The 12,625-nt window shown below is 27.1% G+C and overlaps 1 protein-coding gene across 4 annotated transcripts; it reads right to left on the reverse strand.

Annotated features, from left to right (window-relative positions):
• Positions 1-4,537: 4,537 nt before the first annotated feature.
• On the reverse strand, positions 4,538-12,254 carry LOC111905902 (ubiquitin-like-specific protease 1D). 4 transcript variants are annotated; one of them, XM_052766953.1, is made up of 18 exons: positions 11,608-12,254; positions 11,258-11,309; positions 11,060-11,148; positions 10,714-10,946; positions 10,388-10,436; positions 9,986-10,047; positions 9,812-9,857; positions 9,297-9,352; positions 6,643-6,697; positions 6,418-6,461; positions 6,307-6,339; positions 6,116-6,211; positions 5,943-6,027; positions 5,755-5,852; positions 5,559-5,681; positions 5,344-5,458; positions 5,034-5,141; positions 4,538-4,893 (listed from the first exon to the last, which is right to left on the reverse strand). In XM_052766953.1, exons 1-18 carry the CDS (start codon positions 11,953-11,955, stop codon positions 4,774-4,776), a joined length of 1,812 nt encoding a protein of 603 aa, XP_052622913.1. In that variant the 5' UTR covers positions 11,956-12,254; the 3' UTR covers positions 4,538-4,773. The 4 variants fall into 4 exon arrangements, with proteins under 4 accessions (XP_052622913.1, XP_052622912.1, XP_052622915.1 ...); XM_052766952.1 differs by having other exon boundaries at positions 10,714-10,949; XM_052766955.1 differs by having other exon boundaries at positions 11,060-11,167; positions 11,608-11,689.
• Between the last annotated feature and the right edge of the window lie 371 nt (positions 12,255-12,625).

Consider the following 12,625-nt stretch of genomic DNA (forward strand, 5'->3'; position numbering starts at 1 on the left):
ATTATTGTTCTTGAATCACGTGTAATTCCTTTACAGTAACCTAGATAGTTAGTTACATTACATGTCTGATTGATGAAAATCACATGTAATTCACATATGAATTATATTGATTCACATATAAATCACATATGATTCACATATAAATCACATGTGATTTATTTATAAATCACATGTGATTCACGTATAAATAACATGTAATTCACAAGCGAATCACATATGAAATATGAATGACATGTGATTCACATATAAATAACATGTAATTTACATATGAATCACATGTAATTCACAAGTGAATCAAATATGAATTACATGTGATTCACATATAAATCATAAGTAATTTTGTTTGAGTGTTCTTCGTTTTTATTTTCTTATGAATTTCACATTTGAATTTTAAAAGATACAATCACATGTGAATATTACATTATATAATCGAATGTGAATCTTACATGATATATACATATGCATTTTTGTGAGAGTTCTTGTATTAATCATTTTTTTTTCTTGTAGATTTGAAAGAATTTATGGAAAATTTTGAAGGTGCAAAAAGTGATAAATTGAAGAAAATATGGAAATCTTGATATGAAGAAATGATAACATTGTGAATCTTTGAAGCTTTTTTTATTTTTTATATATTATTTTGTATCTAACAAAATATTTGTATCATTATGTTTATAGATTGATTAATAAAAATAAGATCTTTTATGATTTACTTACGAATATTACAGTATAAAAAAATTGCAGTTGTTTTTATAAAAAATTGCAGGGGTTTTTTTTAATTTCGGTTTCTTTTTAAATTGCAGTTTTTTTGAAAAAAAATGCGGTTTTTTATAAAAAAAAATGCAGTTTTTTTTAATTTTGTAGTTTTTTTTAAAATGCAGTTTTTTTAAAGCAGTTTTTTCTTTTTTTTTAAAATTTTGCAGTTTTTTTTTATAAAATTAGATTTTTTTCATTTTTTTAAAAAAAATTAAAAAAAACTCCATTTAAAAAAATATTAAAATCCGAAATTTGATTTATTATGTTAATTTTGTCCAATAACACAAAAAAATAAACATTAAATGAGATCGGTAAGATTTTCATCATGCCCTTAATGAGTTAATTTTGATTTAACGCTCCACATTTAGTTCTCAGGTTCTCAGAAAACTATAAGTTTTCAAATGATCTCAACCTTTTATATATATATATATATATATATATATATATATATATATATATATATATATATATATATATATATATATATATATATATATATGACCAAAGTTAATGTTCTTATAAATATAATATTTAAAATATAGCAATACATTAATCACCCATTTGACTTGCTACTTTGTTTAAATATTTTAATTTTAATTTTATTATAAACCCAAATTGATCTCATAATTCATAACTGCCATCCCTGAATAACGTGTCACAATATCAATGTTTTATTTATTCAAGAATTATTCAAGTCGTCCTAAATGGGAAAAGTACATATGTAATACCGTTTTATAATTTTTTACAAATATGTACTTTTAATTAATCAATCATCGGACAAACTGAATGTAAAAAGAACATATCTTCATAGATTCCCCCCAACTTAAAAACACTTTCAAAGTTGATATTTAAAGGTTTATGTTATAAGTTTACTAGTTTACAACCCGTGGGAACCACGGGTAAAATATTTATAAAACATTTAAATTATTTATAAGATTATTTTTTTTAAAACTTCCTTGGTTTACTCACTTAACTTACACCAGTTGATTCGATTTTTTCATCTCATTCCTAGTTTATTGCTAAATAACTTAGATTCAATCTGAAACTAAGATTTGGTTAAACCATAAACAAAAATCAGGATTGATGGTGTTTGGTGTTGGAACTTTATTTTTGTTTAAGATTTTTCAGAATATGCTTTGTTTCAAATTTTTTTATTATTAGATTATACATTGTTTCAGATATTTAGTATCGGAAAATAATGTTGTTTTTTCATTTCCATATTATGTCTTGTTTCAGATTATCATATATTTTAGATCATGCCTTGTTATCAAAATTTTCAAATTATTAGATTGTTATTAGAACATCTAATGGTGGTGAAGTTATGGCGGTAATAATATCAAATTGAATGTAAACGTTATCACTTGTTTATTACATAATGTTTTTTAAAATAAATCAAAGACAGTAATATCAATTGAGAGTAAAATGTCATCTCTAAAATGTTGTTTAAAATAAATCAATGTATTAAAAATCATGTTTTTTTTGTATTATCTCCTATTAGTTACAAATTTGTATAAATGGTCAGTCAAAACTCTAAACTACAATATTATAATGATATTAACAGAAATGGTCCATGCAAGTGGTATATAGTAATTATAGAAATGGTCCTTACAAACTGTAATTTTACCAAAATAGTCATTGTACTCATCCTATTCAAATCAAATTAGCATGCTATTATTTATCAAAAAATGAATGTACAAATCATGTTTTTTGTATGACCATTCTAACCATTTGTAAAAGTAGAATACCTTTTTCACCATTTAGGAAAGTACATTACCATTTTGACCATAACTTGAATATTTCTTGAAAGTATAGTGCTATTCATTAAAGACCATCTTTAAATAGGAATCATTTTTTTAACATAACCTATTTGGCATTTTATTTATTTTAATACTTGTTTGAAAACATATAAGTAAGATTCTATAATTAACATGGAAGGAGGAAAATGCTCTTTTACCCCTAGATAAAAGGATGAAGATGCCCATTTACCAGATTTCCCTTGTTCAAAATTATAATTGGATGCCAATATGAGTTCAAACATCCATACCATCTTTGAAAATTATTGATTCACCCTTGTGTATAAAATGAACATGATCAGGGCTTCACAACTTTGTAAAGAATTGTATAATGGAAAGAACTATAGAAAATTAGAAATAGCATACTATTTTTATCTTTTTTATGCAATATCATTGTACTTAGCTATATAGTATTACCTTTAATAAAAGGACCAACAATACCTTTTATCAAATTTCCATTGTTCATTTATATAGTAGTATGCGATTATGGGATCAAAATTCCATACCATCTTTTAACAACAACAACCCCACATGTGATCTCAACCTCAGCCGTGTATCAACCAACAACAAGGGCAAAACCATCCAAAAGGAAAATAGACAAAAAAAACCAATTTAGAATGTCTGTTTATATAGGTGCATAATCTTTTGAATGGATCGAGATGACTGCATGATGACACTCGAGAAGCATGCTAACATCAATCTAACTGTTATATTTAAAGGTTGGTAACTGATTAGACTTTACATTCACATATATTAAAGCATACAATAAAGTGGAAGACATACATGTGGAGTAACATAAACAGAAGAAAAGGCAGGGAATATGGTTTGATTCAAGTTATCGCTATAATAATTTTAAATAATCAATATATATATATATATATATATATATATATATATATATTAATTTTAAATAATCATACAAATAGAGCAATTCACTTTTATTTTTTTCAAATACAACTTTTTACGTTCAATCTTTTTCTTAATAAACATTATAAATTGAAAAATCTATCGAATCATAAAAGTGCAAAGTTATTTTTCTTACTCACTTTACTCTGTTATGGTACTTCTTATCTAATCGGGTATATTGCAGTTTTAGTATTTTGCATATGCTTTATATTTTAAATTGGTTTCATTACAGTTATTGCTATATCCTAACCAATTTTATTTTTACTTACATGCAGGATAAGTCACACAATGCTAACATTATTATGTAAGAGTATTAGAAAAAGAATCGTAGGAACATGAAGTCGATGGAAAAAAAAGACGGAAGATCACGAACCAAGTATGCAAGTAAGCAGACAATGACATACACACATACACATATAGAATGAGATAGGAATAGAAGATTAATGAAGAAGCAAGTACACATATTTTCTGAATGAAAACAATTGAAAGGTTGAAATATTTTCATTTTCTGCAAAGGATTATGAGATAAACAAATGTGTAAATGAAATATCACACATATATAGCTAGCTATACAATTGGATCGAAATCTACAGAGGATCTGTGAGATAAACAGTTCAAGGTCATGATACCATAGGATTTTATTTAACAAATTTCTATAATGAATTACGAATTTTAAACATTTTAAATGTATTGATGATATTGTTGGTTTTGAATTGCTTTTAAAACGTACTATATTCCAACTTTTCTAAACGTAAATTAAAATTAAAATTAAAAAAGCCAAATGAATTTGTGAAAATTGATTTAAGATAGTAGGATATGCAATTAAGGAATAAGAAATATAAAATAACCAAGGGTATTGAAGTAATTTAACAATGAATTGAAAATGAATTGTGAGAGTGACATGTCATCAAAAGGTTTCTTTTATTAAGATAAGAGAGGAGATATTCAAAAAGTTACTTCAAAAAAAAAAAAAAAAAAAAAAAAAAAAAAAAAAAAGAAAACCAATCACTTAAAAAATTGAATAGACATTTGGTAACCAGACAACTTATCGATCAAAAAATTATCACATAAACATAAACGCCATATAGCCCTCTAAATAAAGCTTTTAACTTAAATACCTTCATCTTACTTACAATTAACCTTCAACAACCCTTTTAAAACTATGTATTAATTAATCAAAAATATAATAACCTCCAAAAACCAATGATCCTATCATCACTTCACTTCCCAATTCCCATTACTATTTATAGTACAGTAGTAGTAGTAGTGTCGTAACATATAAAACACCAAAAATTCACCTTTTTTTAAGGCCTTCAAAAATCTATACAGAAGACGAGATGGTTTCCTTTTGTTTTGCAATTTTGAATTGTTGTACAAGTAGATTACTTATTCTTCTTCTTAAATTGGAAGCTTCTTGAGGCATGAACCATTGTTTCCCAAACTACATAAAAAAAAATAATAACAAGCGATTCAAAAACAATAACATATAGGGTTTCCCTTTTATGTCCTAACCTTCTACAAATTCCCTTCATTTTTTTTTCCATTTTGTCAAAATATCTTTTTATAAAAAAGCGAATTTACCATGGATAAATCTTTCTCCTTAAATCTCTCGGGAGCTTCTTTAATGAAACGTTCCATGTAATAAAGAACAAACAGCCCACAATCATACTCGTTTCTCTGCTGTGGAACCTAAATTGTAGATTTAAATTTAAAACATATTATTAAATTTATAAATAAAAACAATTAATTAACTTCATCCATCTTGTAGTGGTAGTGTTAATTCGCAAAAAGGTAAAACTCTATCTTGAAGATTTCACAAGAAAAGACATATATAAGTGAATTACTCTTTTTTTTTTCTTTTACAAATAAACATAAATAAAAAATTATTTACCGAAATTCTTCTATCATCCATTCTACTATCAAGATTTTCCCAAATTTCATCTGTGATTTGTAGATTTAAATTCTCTTCTGAATTTTTTAGATACCTCCACTCTTCTTTCACAAACCTACAAAAACATTATACATACACACATACATACATACATACATATATATATATATATATATATATATATATATATATATATATATATATATATAAAATACCTTTTAATGTTATTGAAAATTGATTTGCTATCATGAAGTCCAAGTGAATCCAAATGAAGCACAATTGGGCCTAATTCATTTTTCTTGGTTGGAAAACATATAATACACAAACTCCAATGAACCCTTCACAATAAATAAAAAAGTTAAATATTCATATAAAAAGTTATTATTTTTAATAAAAAAAAAAAAAGCTTACTTGTCATGTATTGGAAGAAGTATATAAGGTTTATTAAATATGTTGACACCTTTCCACCATTTTCTGAACTTAAGAAATGAATCTTCCTTATAACTCAGCTGCAACCAAACACCACTAATTTAATAATACTTTACACATTAAAACAAATAATATAATTTATAGAAATATTTAAAAAAGTAGATAGATACCTTTTGGAGTTTGTTATAGAAATACGTATTAAAGAAATGAAAATTGTCCATCATGTTTTCTGATGATGTCATCTCCTGAAGATATCTACCCAAAAAAAAAAAGGCAGACATAATTTTGAAGGGTAAATCTGTAATTTGTAAAATACTTTTTTTTTAATTGTTAAAGATGATACCTTATATAAAAGTTCATAATAGTTGATGAAAGGTATGCTTGAGGAGCAAGACATGTCATATCTCTATAAATAACTTCAACTGAATTATGGTCATCCCTGAAAGCTCACAATCCAAGGGTAAAATGGTAAATAAATGGAAATATGTAAAGTGATAAATATGTAATTTTGATAGAGGAGATTGTGTAGTTTACCTTGAAGGGTAGTAGACTATAACATCTTGCATACTGAAAACAAAAAAAAAATTACATCAAATGTCTCAGATTATAAAATATATAAATAAATAAATAAATGGAAAAAATTACCAGTCATCTAATATTTCTGCAACAGGCTCCTCATAAGCTGAATGCTAATAAAGGTGAAATGAAAAGAAATATATAAATATTATATAATGTTAGTTTTATATATAAAAGGATTAAAAACTTATAAGTGGTTTAATAATTCAGCAGGTTGGTTATCTATCAACCGTGTGTGCATAAACAGGGGTAAAAAGGTCATTTGATCATGAAAAGAGAATGGGAATGACTTACATGTTTAGGTCTTGATTTTCTTGAAGGTGGGCTGTGAGTGTGAGGAGCATGTGACCTATCAAAGAAAGATAAATCTTAGAATAAATTTACATTTTTGGTCCCTGGGTATAGTTGATTCTTTCAATTTTGGTCTTTAAAAGTTTTATCTTGAAATTTTGGTCCTTATTGAGGTTTTTGTAACATCTATGGTCAATGTTCCAAGTAAAATGCCTGTTTTCGGACCAAAATTGCAAAAATCAGATATACTCAGGGACCAAAAAAGTCATTTTACTTGGAATAGGGATAAAAAGAATCTCAAATAAGGACCAAAATTGCAAAAATCAGCTATACTTAAGGACCAAAAACATCATTTTCTCTAAATCTGAGGGTATAAATAACCTAATACAAGTTTTTGGAAAAAATATTTTTTTTAAAAATAAATGGAAAAAGACAAAATTGCAAAAATGGTCCCTGTGGTTTCTTATTTTATGTGGTTATAGTCCAAACGTTTGAAAAATTGCAAATTTGGTCCTTTTCAACAAGTTTTATTGTGGTTTTGGTCCCTCATCCGTTAAGTTTAACTGGTTGGCTGTTAACTTTTTTAAAATGACAATTTTACCCTCAGGGACCATTTTCGCAGTTTTGTCTTTTACCATACCATAAGGACCATTTTTGCATAAGTTCTTTTTTATTTTATTGAAGTATTATATATTAATAAATAATATTTTTAATATATAATATTATATATTAATAAATAATTTTTTATGGGATTATTAATTTATTATAGTTGTTTTTTTTGGGGGAACGACTATAGTTGATTTTTTTTTAAAATTTTTTTTGTTTGAGTAATTCTTTTTATTGAGTTATTATATATAAATATATATAGTTTTTAATATATATAATTTATATCATAATAAATATTATATTATTGGATTATTAATTTCTTTTAGTTAATATTTTTAATTCTTTTTTTTTAATTATTTTTATTGGATTATTTCTTTTATTTCTTTTAATTTATTATATTCTTCATATACTAAATATTGTTTTATTGGATTATTAATTTATTTTAGTTAATTCTTTTAAAAAAAATCGACGTAAGTATTTTTTATTGAATTATTTTATATTAATACATATAGTTTTTAATATAAAATATTTATATCATAATAAATATTATATTATTGTATTATTATTATCTTCTAGTTAATTTTTCTAATTTCTTTTTTTTTTAAACTAATTTTTGTTGGATTATTACTTTTAATTTATTATTTTCTTCATATACTAAATATTATTTTATCGGATTATAATAGTAGTTCTTGTTAATTTTATTGGTTCCACCACAAAGTCATGGGATACGCAAAATCGTGGTCTCTCATCATCGAAATCGTTAGGATCATTGCCAAACACTTTCATTTCATCTAGCTTATGATGAGAAACCATTGGAAAAATACCACCACCATCACTCGGTCACCACCACCACTTATAAATGTTATTGGGGTTTGTTGCGCATTATGTGGGATATGAAGGATTCCATTGGATTATGAAGAGGTTGTCCCAGGTGGCTACCAACAACGCTGGGTGGAATAGGGTATAATATCTATGGAACCTTCGATGAAGGTGTTTGGAGGTGATCCTGCTAATTTTTGACGATGATAATCGACACTTTTACGTATTTCGACGACTTTTGTGGTGAAACTAATAAATTTAAAAACAGTTAATAGTATACATTCAAAATAAAATAATAATCCAATCAGATAATATTTATTATATTAAAAAAATAATAAATTAAAAGTAATATTTCAATAAATTAATAATTCAAAAAAATTACAAAAATTAATAATCCAATAATGTATTATTTACTATGATGTAAATATTATATATTAAAAATAATATTTGTTGATATATAATAATCTAATAAAAAAGAATTGCTCCAACTAAATGAAATTATAAAAAGAGTCAACTAAAAGGATTTAATAATCCAATAAAATATTGTTTCGTAATATGTAATAATCCCATAATATAATATTTATTATGATATAAATATTATATATTAAAAACTATATGTACTGATACATAATAATTCAATAAAAAAGAATTACTTCAACAAAAAAAATTAAAAAAAAAAAATAATTAGCTAAAATAAATTAATAATCCAATACAACAACATTTAATATATGAAGAAAATAATAAATTAAACGTAATAATACAATGAAAAATGTTTAAAATTTATAAAAATTAACTAAAAAAATTAATAATCCAATAATATAATATTTATTACGATATAAATATTATATATTAAAAACTATATGTATTGATATATAATAATTTAATAAAAAAGAATTACTCCAACAATTTTTTTTAAAAAAAATCAACTAAAATAAATTCATAATTCAATATAAAATATTTATTAAAATATAATATTATATATTAAAAATAATATCTATTAATATATAATAGTTTATTAAAATAAAAAAGAATATATGCAAAAATGGTCCTTATAGTATAGTAAAAGACAAAACTGTGAAAATGGTCCCTGGGGGTAAAATTGTCATTTTAAGGAACTTAACGGATGAGGGACCAAAACCACAACAAAACTTGTTGAAAAGGACCAAATCTGCAACTTTTCAAATGTTTGGACCATAACCACATAAAATAAGAAACCACAGGGACCAATATACCAGTCATCATCATTTTCTGAAAGAGGCTCCTCATCAACCAGACAATAAGCCGATACCTAATACACATTTGATAGAGTATAGAATTCAGCAATCTAAAAGTATATGAAATTGCAAAGTTTTTTTTTTTTTTTTTGTCATGTATGCTATCTTTAAAACCTTTCCATTTTGTTTACAATTAGAAGTAGAGTAAGAGTAATAGTAGCAGAAACTGAGGGCATTTATGTCTTTGTCACAGACAAGAAACTGTGGTTGAATCCATGTCCCACCTTTTTTTGGATGGGATAAAAGAAACTGCAAATTTAACAAATGGGGTGCTAAAATCTCCTCTAATTTTACTTCATTCATTGGACATATAATGATTCAGCATGTTACTACTCCCCTAGGTTATCAATTGTGTCCACATAAGCAGGGATAGAAACGTCATTTGATCCAAACAATAAGAACTACAATCAAAGCAACATATGGTGGAATTATGAAGCAATATGAAGTAAAATAAGCAATGGAAATGACTTTACATGTTTAGGCTTCAATTTTTTTGGAGGCAGGTTTTGAGCATGTGCCCTATCAGAGAGAGAGAGAGAGAGAGAGAGAGAGAGAGAGAGAGAGAGAAATCAATGTTAAGAACAATTATAAAGAAGGCTTAAACATATATAAATATAAATAAATAAATGGAAGAATGAAAAGTATACCAGTCATCCATTTTTTCTTCAAGAGGCTCCTCCTCATCTACCAGATGATAAACTGATGATACCTAACAGAGACATAACAACATCATAAACAATTGACCAAAATGAAAAGTATAAGCAAAAAAAAGCACACATCCAAATCCTATACAAAGCTACAAACAACAGAGCCTAAAACCTCCTTCATTGTTACTTAGAATCCCTTCAAAGACTCACCATGTTTCTCCCCTAACTGTTATCAACTGTGTTCTCGCATAAATAAACAGGGGTAAGAAAGTCATTTAATTTAATCTCATGACCATGTCTTGTCAACCATGGAGTCTAGAGATTTGTGAACAAAATACAGGGGAATAATGGGGGGAAAAAGTATGAAGAAATAATGAGAGAAAGACAGTGGAAATGACTTACATGTGTATGCTTCACTTTTCTTGAAGGTTGGTTAATAGGAGCATGTGCCCTAAATAAAAGAAAGAGAAATCTTAGTATACATAAACAAGTAAACCGAATACAAGTTTTATTACATGAATGTAAATTGGCGCATTGCAAAATAGTTGGTCATTTTGTTAAGAGGTTAAAAAGTGATCAATTTGTCAAATCGGATCACCATTTTTGGTCTTTTTGTGGTTATCCTTTAGATGATAATTCAAGAATTGCTGCAAGATTTTTAGCAGGATTCTATAAGAAATTATTGGTAATAAGAGTATAAGACTCAGATGAAGGTAAACATTTCATACTTGAGGGAAGAGCTTGACATATTTCTGGAAGAAGAAGAGGTAGCAGAATGACTAACTTTTTTATCAGCATTTGAGCTTCTCTGTTTCTCACTGTCTTTTTTGAAAGTAGTTGAGCATCTAAATTGTTTTGATCTTGACGATAATTGCTGATAATTTTGCTTCATCTTTTTTCCTTGAAAGGGTTTAAAGAAAGACAATTCACCTTGAAATGCATTCACAGTTCTTGATGTCTTCTGCTAAACAAACAAATATATGTGAATACTCATTTTCTTTCTCAAGTATGAGATAAATAACCAGAGGGGAAACTTAAAACAACTAAAAATCAGGTAATGGTGGAGGATCATACATCTTCATCTAGCTTTTGAGAAAATAGTTTTGTAAAGTTTGGTGAAGCTGAAGATTTCTGATCACTTTTCTTTTTCCCACATGATACACCTACAAGAGAAAGCTCTGTCTGAGAGCATGCACATATGAATTGATATAAATTATAATATATATAAAGTTTAACTTTAATACAACTTGCTTGAAGCTATCAATATCTCACCATCATCGCTTTCATCAGAAAGTTGTAAAGTCTCCTTATATCTGGTATTACCCTGATCAAAAGAATATGATAACAAAGCATTGGTCAGATATCAAGCACCAGGTAAATACATCATCAAAGCAGCCATGTCATGTAATGATTTACTGCTTAAGATATCTCGATGATCTTCAACCTAGACATGAAACATTACTCGTTTTCCAGAGCCTCAATCATGTATCCATATTACAAATTCCTGATGCATTTCCCTAATTCCATTATTAGATTACAGGCCCTAATATAACTAGCCGATTCATGTGATCAAATTTAAGTACATTGCACATAAAATCTGTAAAGGGGATGCAGGTGAAAACCTTGCACAAACGGCTTCTCTTTCTTCGTTCGACTTCCGCTTCGCATCTCCGTAGCGTTGCCTTGAGTTTCTCTCCCTTATCCGACAACTTAGGACCTAGCATCAAAATGTTACTCTTTGTCCTCACTCTCAAGTTTTCAAGTTCGCCATCCGTTTTCATTCGGTACTCCGGGTCTTCCTCTTCCATTTCAGGTTGTTGCAGGTCTCCACCGCGGCCCTTCGATTTCTCGGCGGGGGTGATGACGATGTCCGGTGGACGATCGTCGACAGAGTCATCTAAAAGCAATCCCCAGTTAATGTTCAAGGGCTTCTTACTATTGCTATTGTTGAAATGATTCATTTCTGCCATATCATCAATCAATGCATTTGAAATCGGAGGTGAATTTGAATTCTGGAGGGTAGTTTGCAGAGTTGCAGAGACGGGGGATTGACTGAAGACCGAGTATGCAAGGTGATACTTTTAGGGTTAAAAGTTAAAACTGGTAACCAGCTATTTGTAATTTCTGGAAATGGTCACTAATTTTAGAGTAAATTACCGTTTTGGTCCATGTGGATTAGTCATATTTATACTTTTGGTCCAACCGTTAAAAACGTGACAAACTCATTCCTAAATTACATCGAACATCTCTAGTCCATATAAAAAGACCATTTTATCCTTTTTATTTTTTTTGCTTTTTCTATTTTTACTCATGTATATTAACTAATAGTATGGTTCTAAAAAGCGTGTTATGGTACGCACGAGATGTGGTGTAGCCGTTACGAAAACGTCTAAGGTGAGTTTGTTAAGTGTGACGTCCAAATAACGTATCAAGGCGAACCTTATCGAGTTATGACGCGAGTTCTTTTCAAAAGGCAAGATTTTTTTTATCGAGACTAAAGTAATTGAGTTTTTGTTAACTTTTTATATTAAACATTAATATAACACTTATAAAAACTTGATATATTTGATAAAAATCGATAATTATATGATTTGTATCTTTTGATGTATATAAAATAGTCACCATTTGAAAAAAGAAATG

This window comes from Lactuca sativa, chromosome 8 (assembly GCF_002870075.4).
Source record: "Lactuca sativa cultivar Salinas chromosome 8, Lsat_Salinas_v11, whole genome shotgun sequence".
NCBI classification, from domain to species: Eukaryota; Viridiplantae; Streptophyta; class Magnoliopsida; order Asterales; family Asteraceae; genus Lactuca; species Lactuca sativa.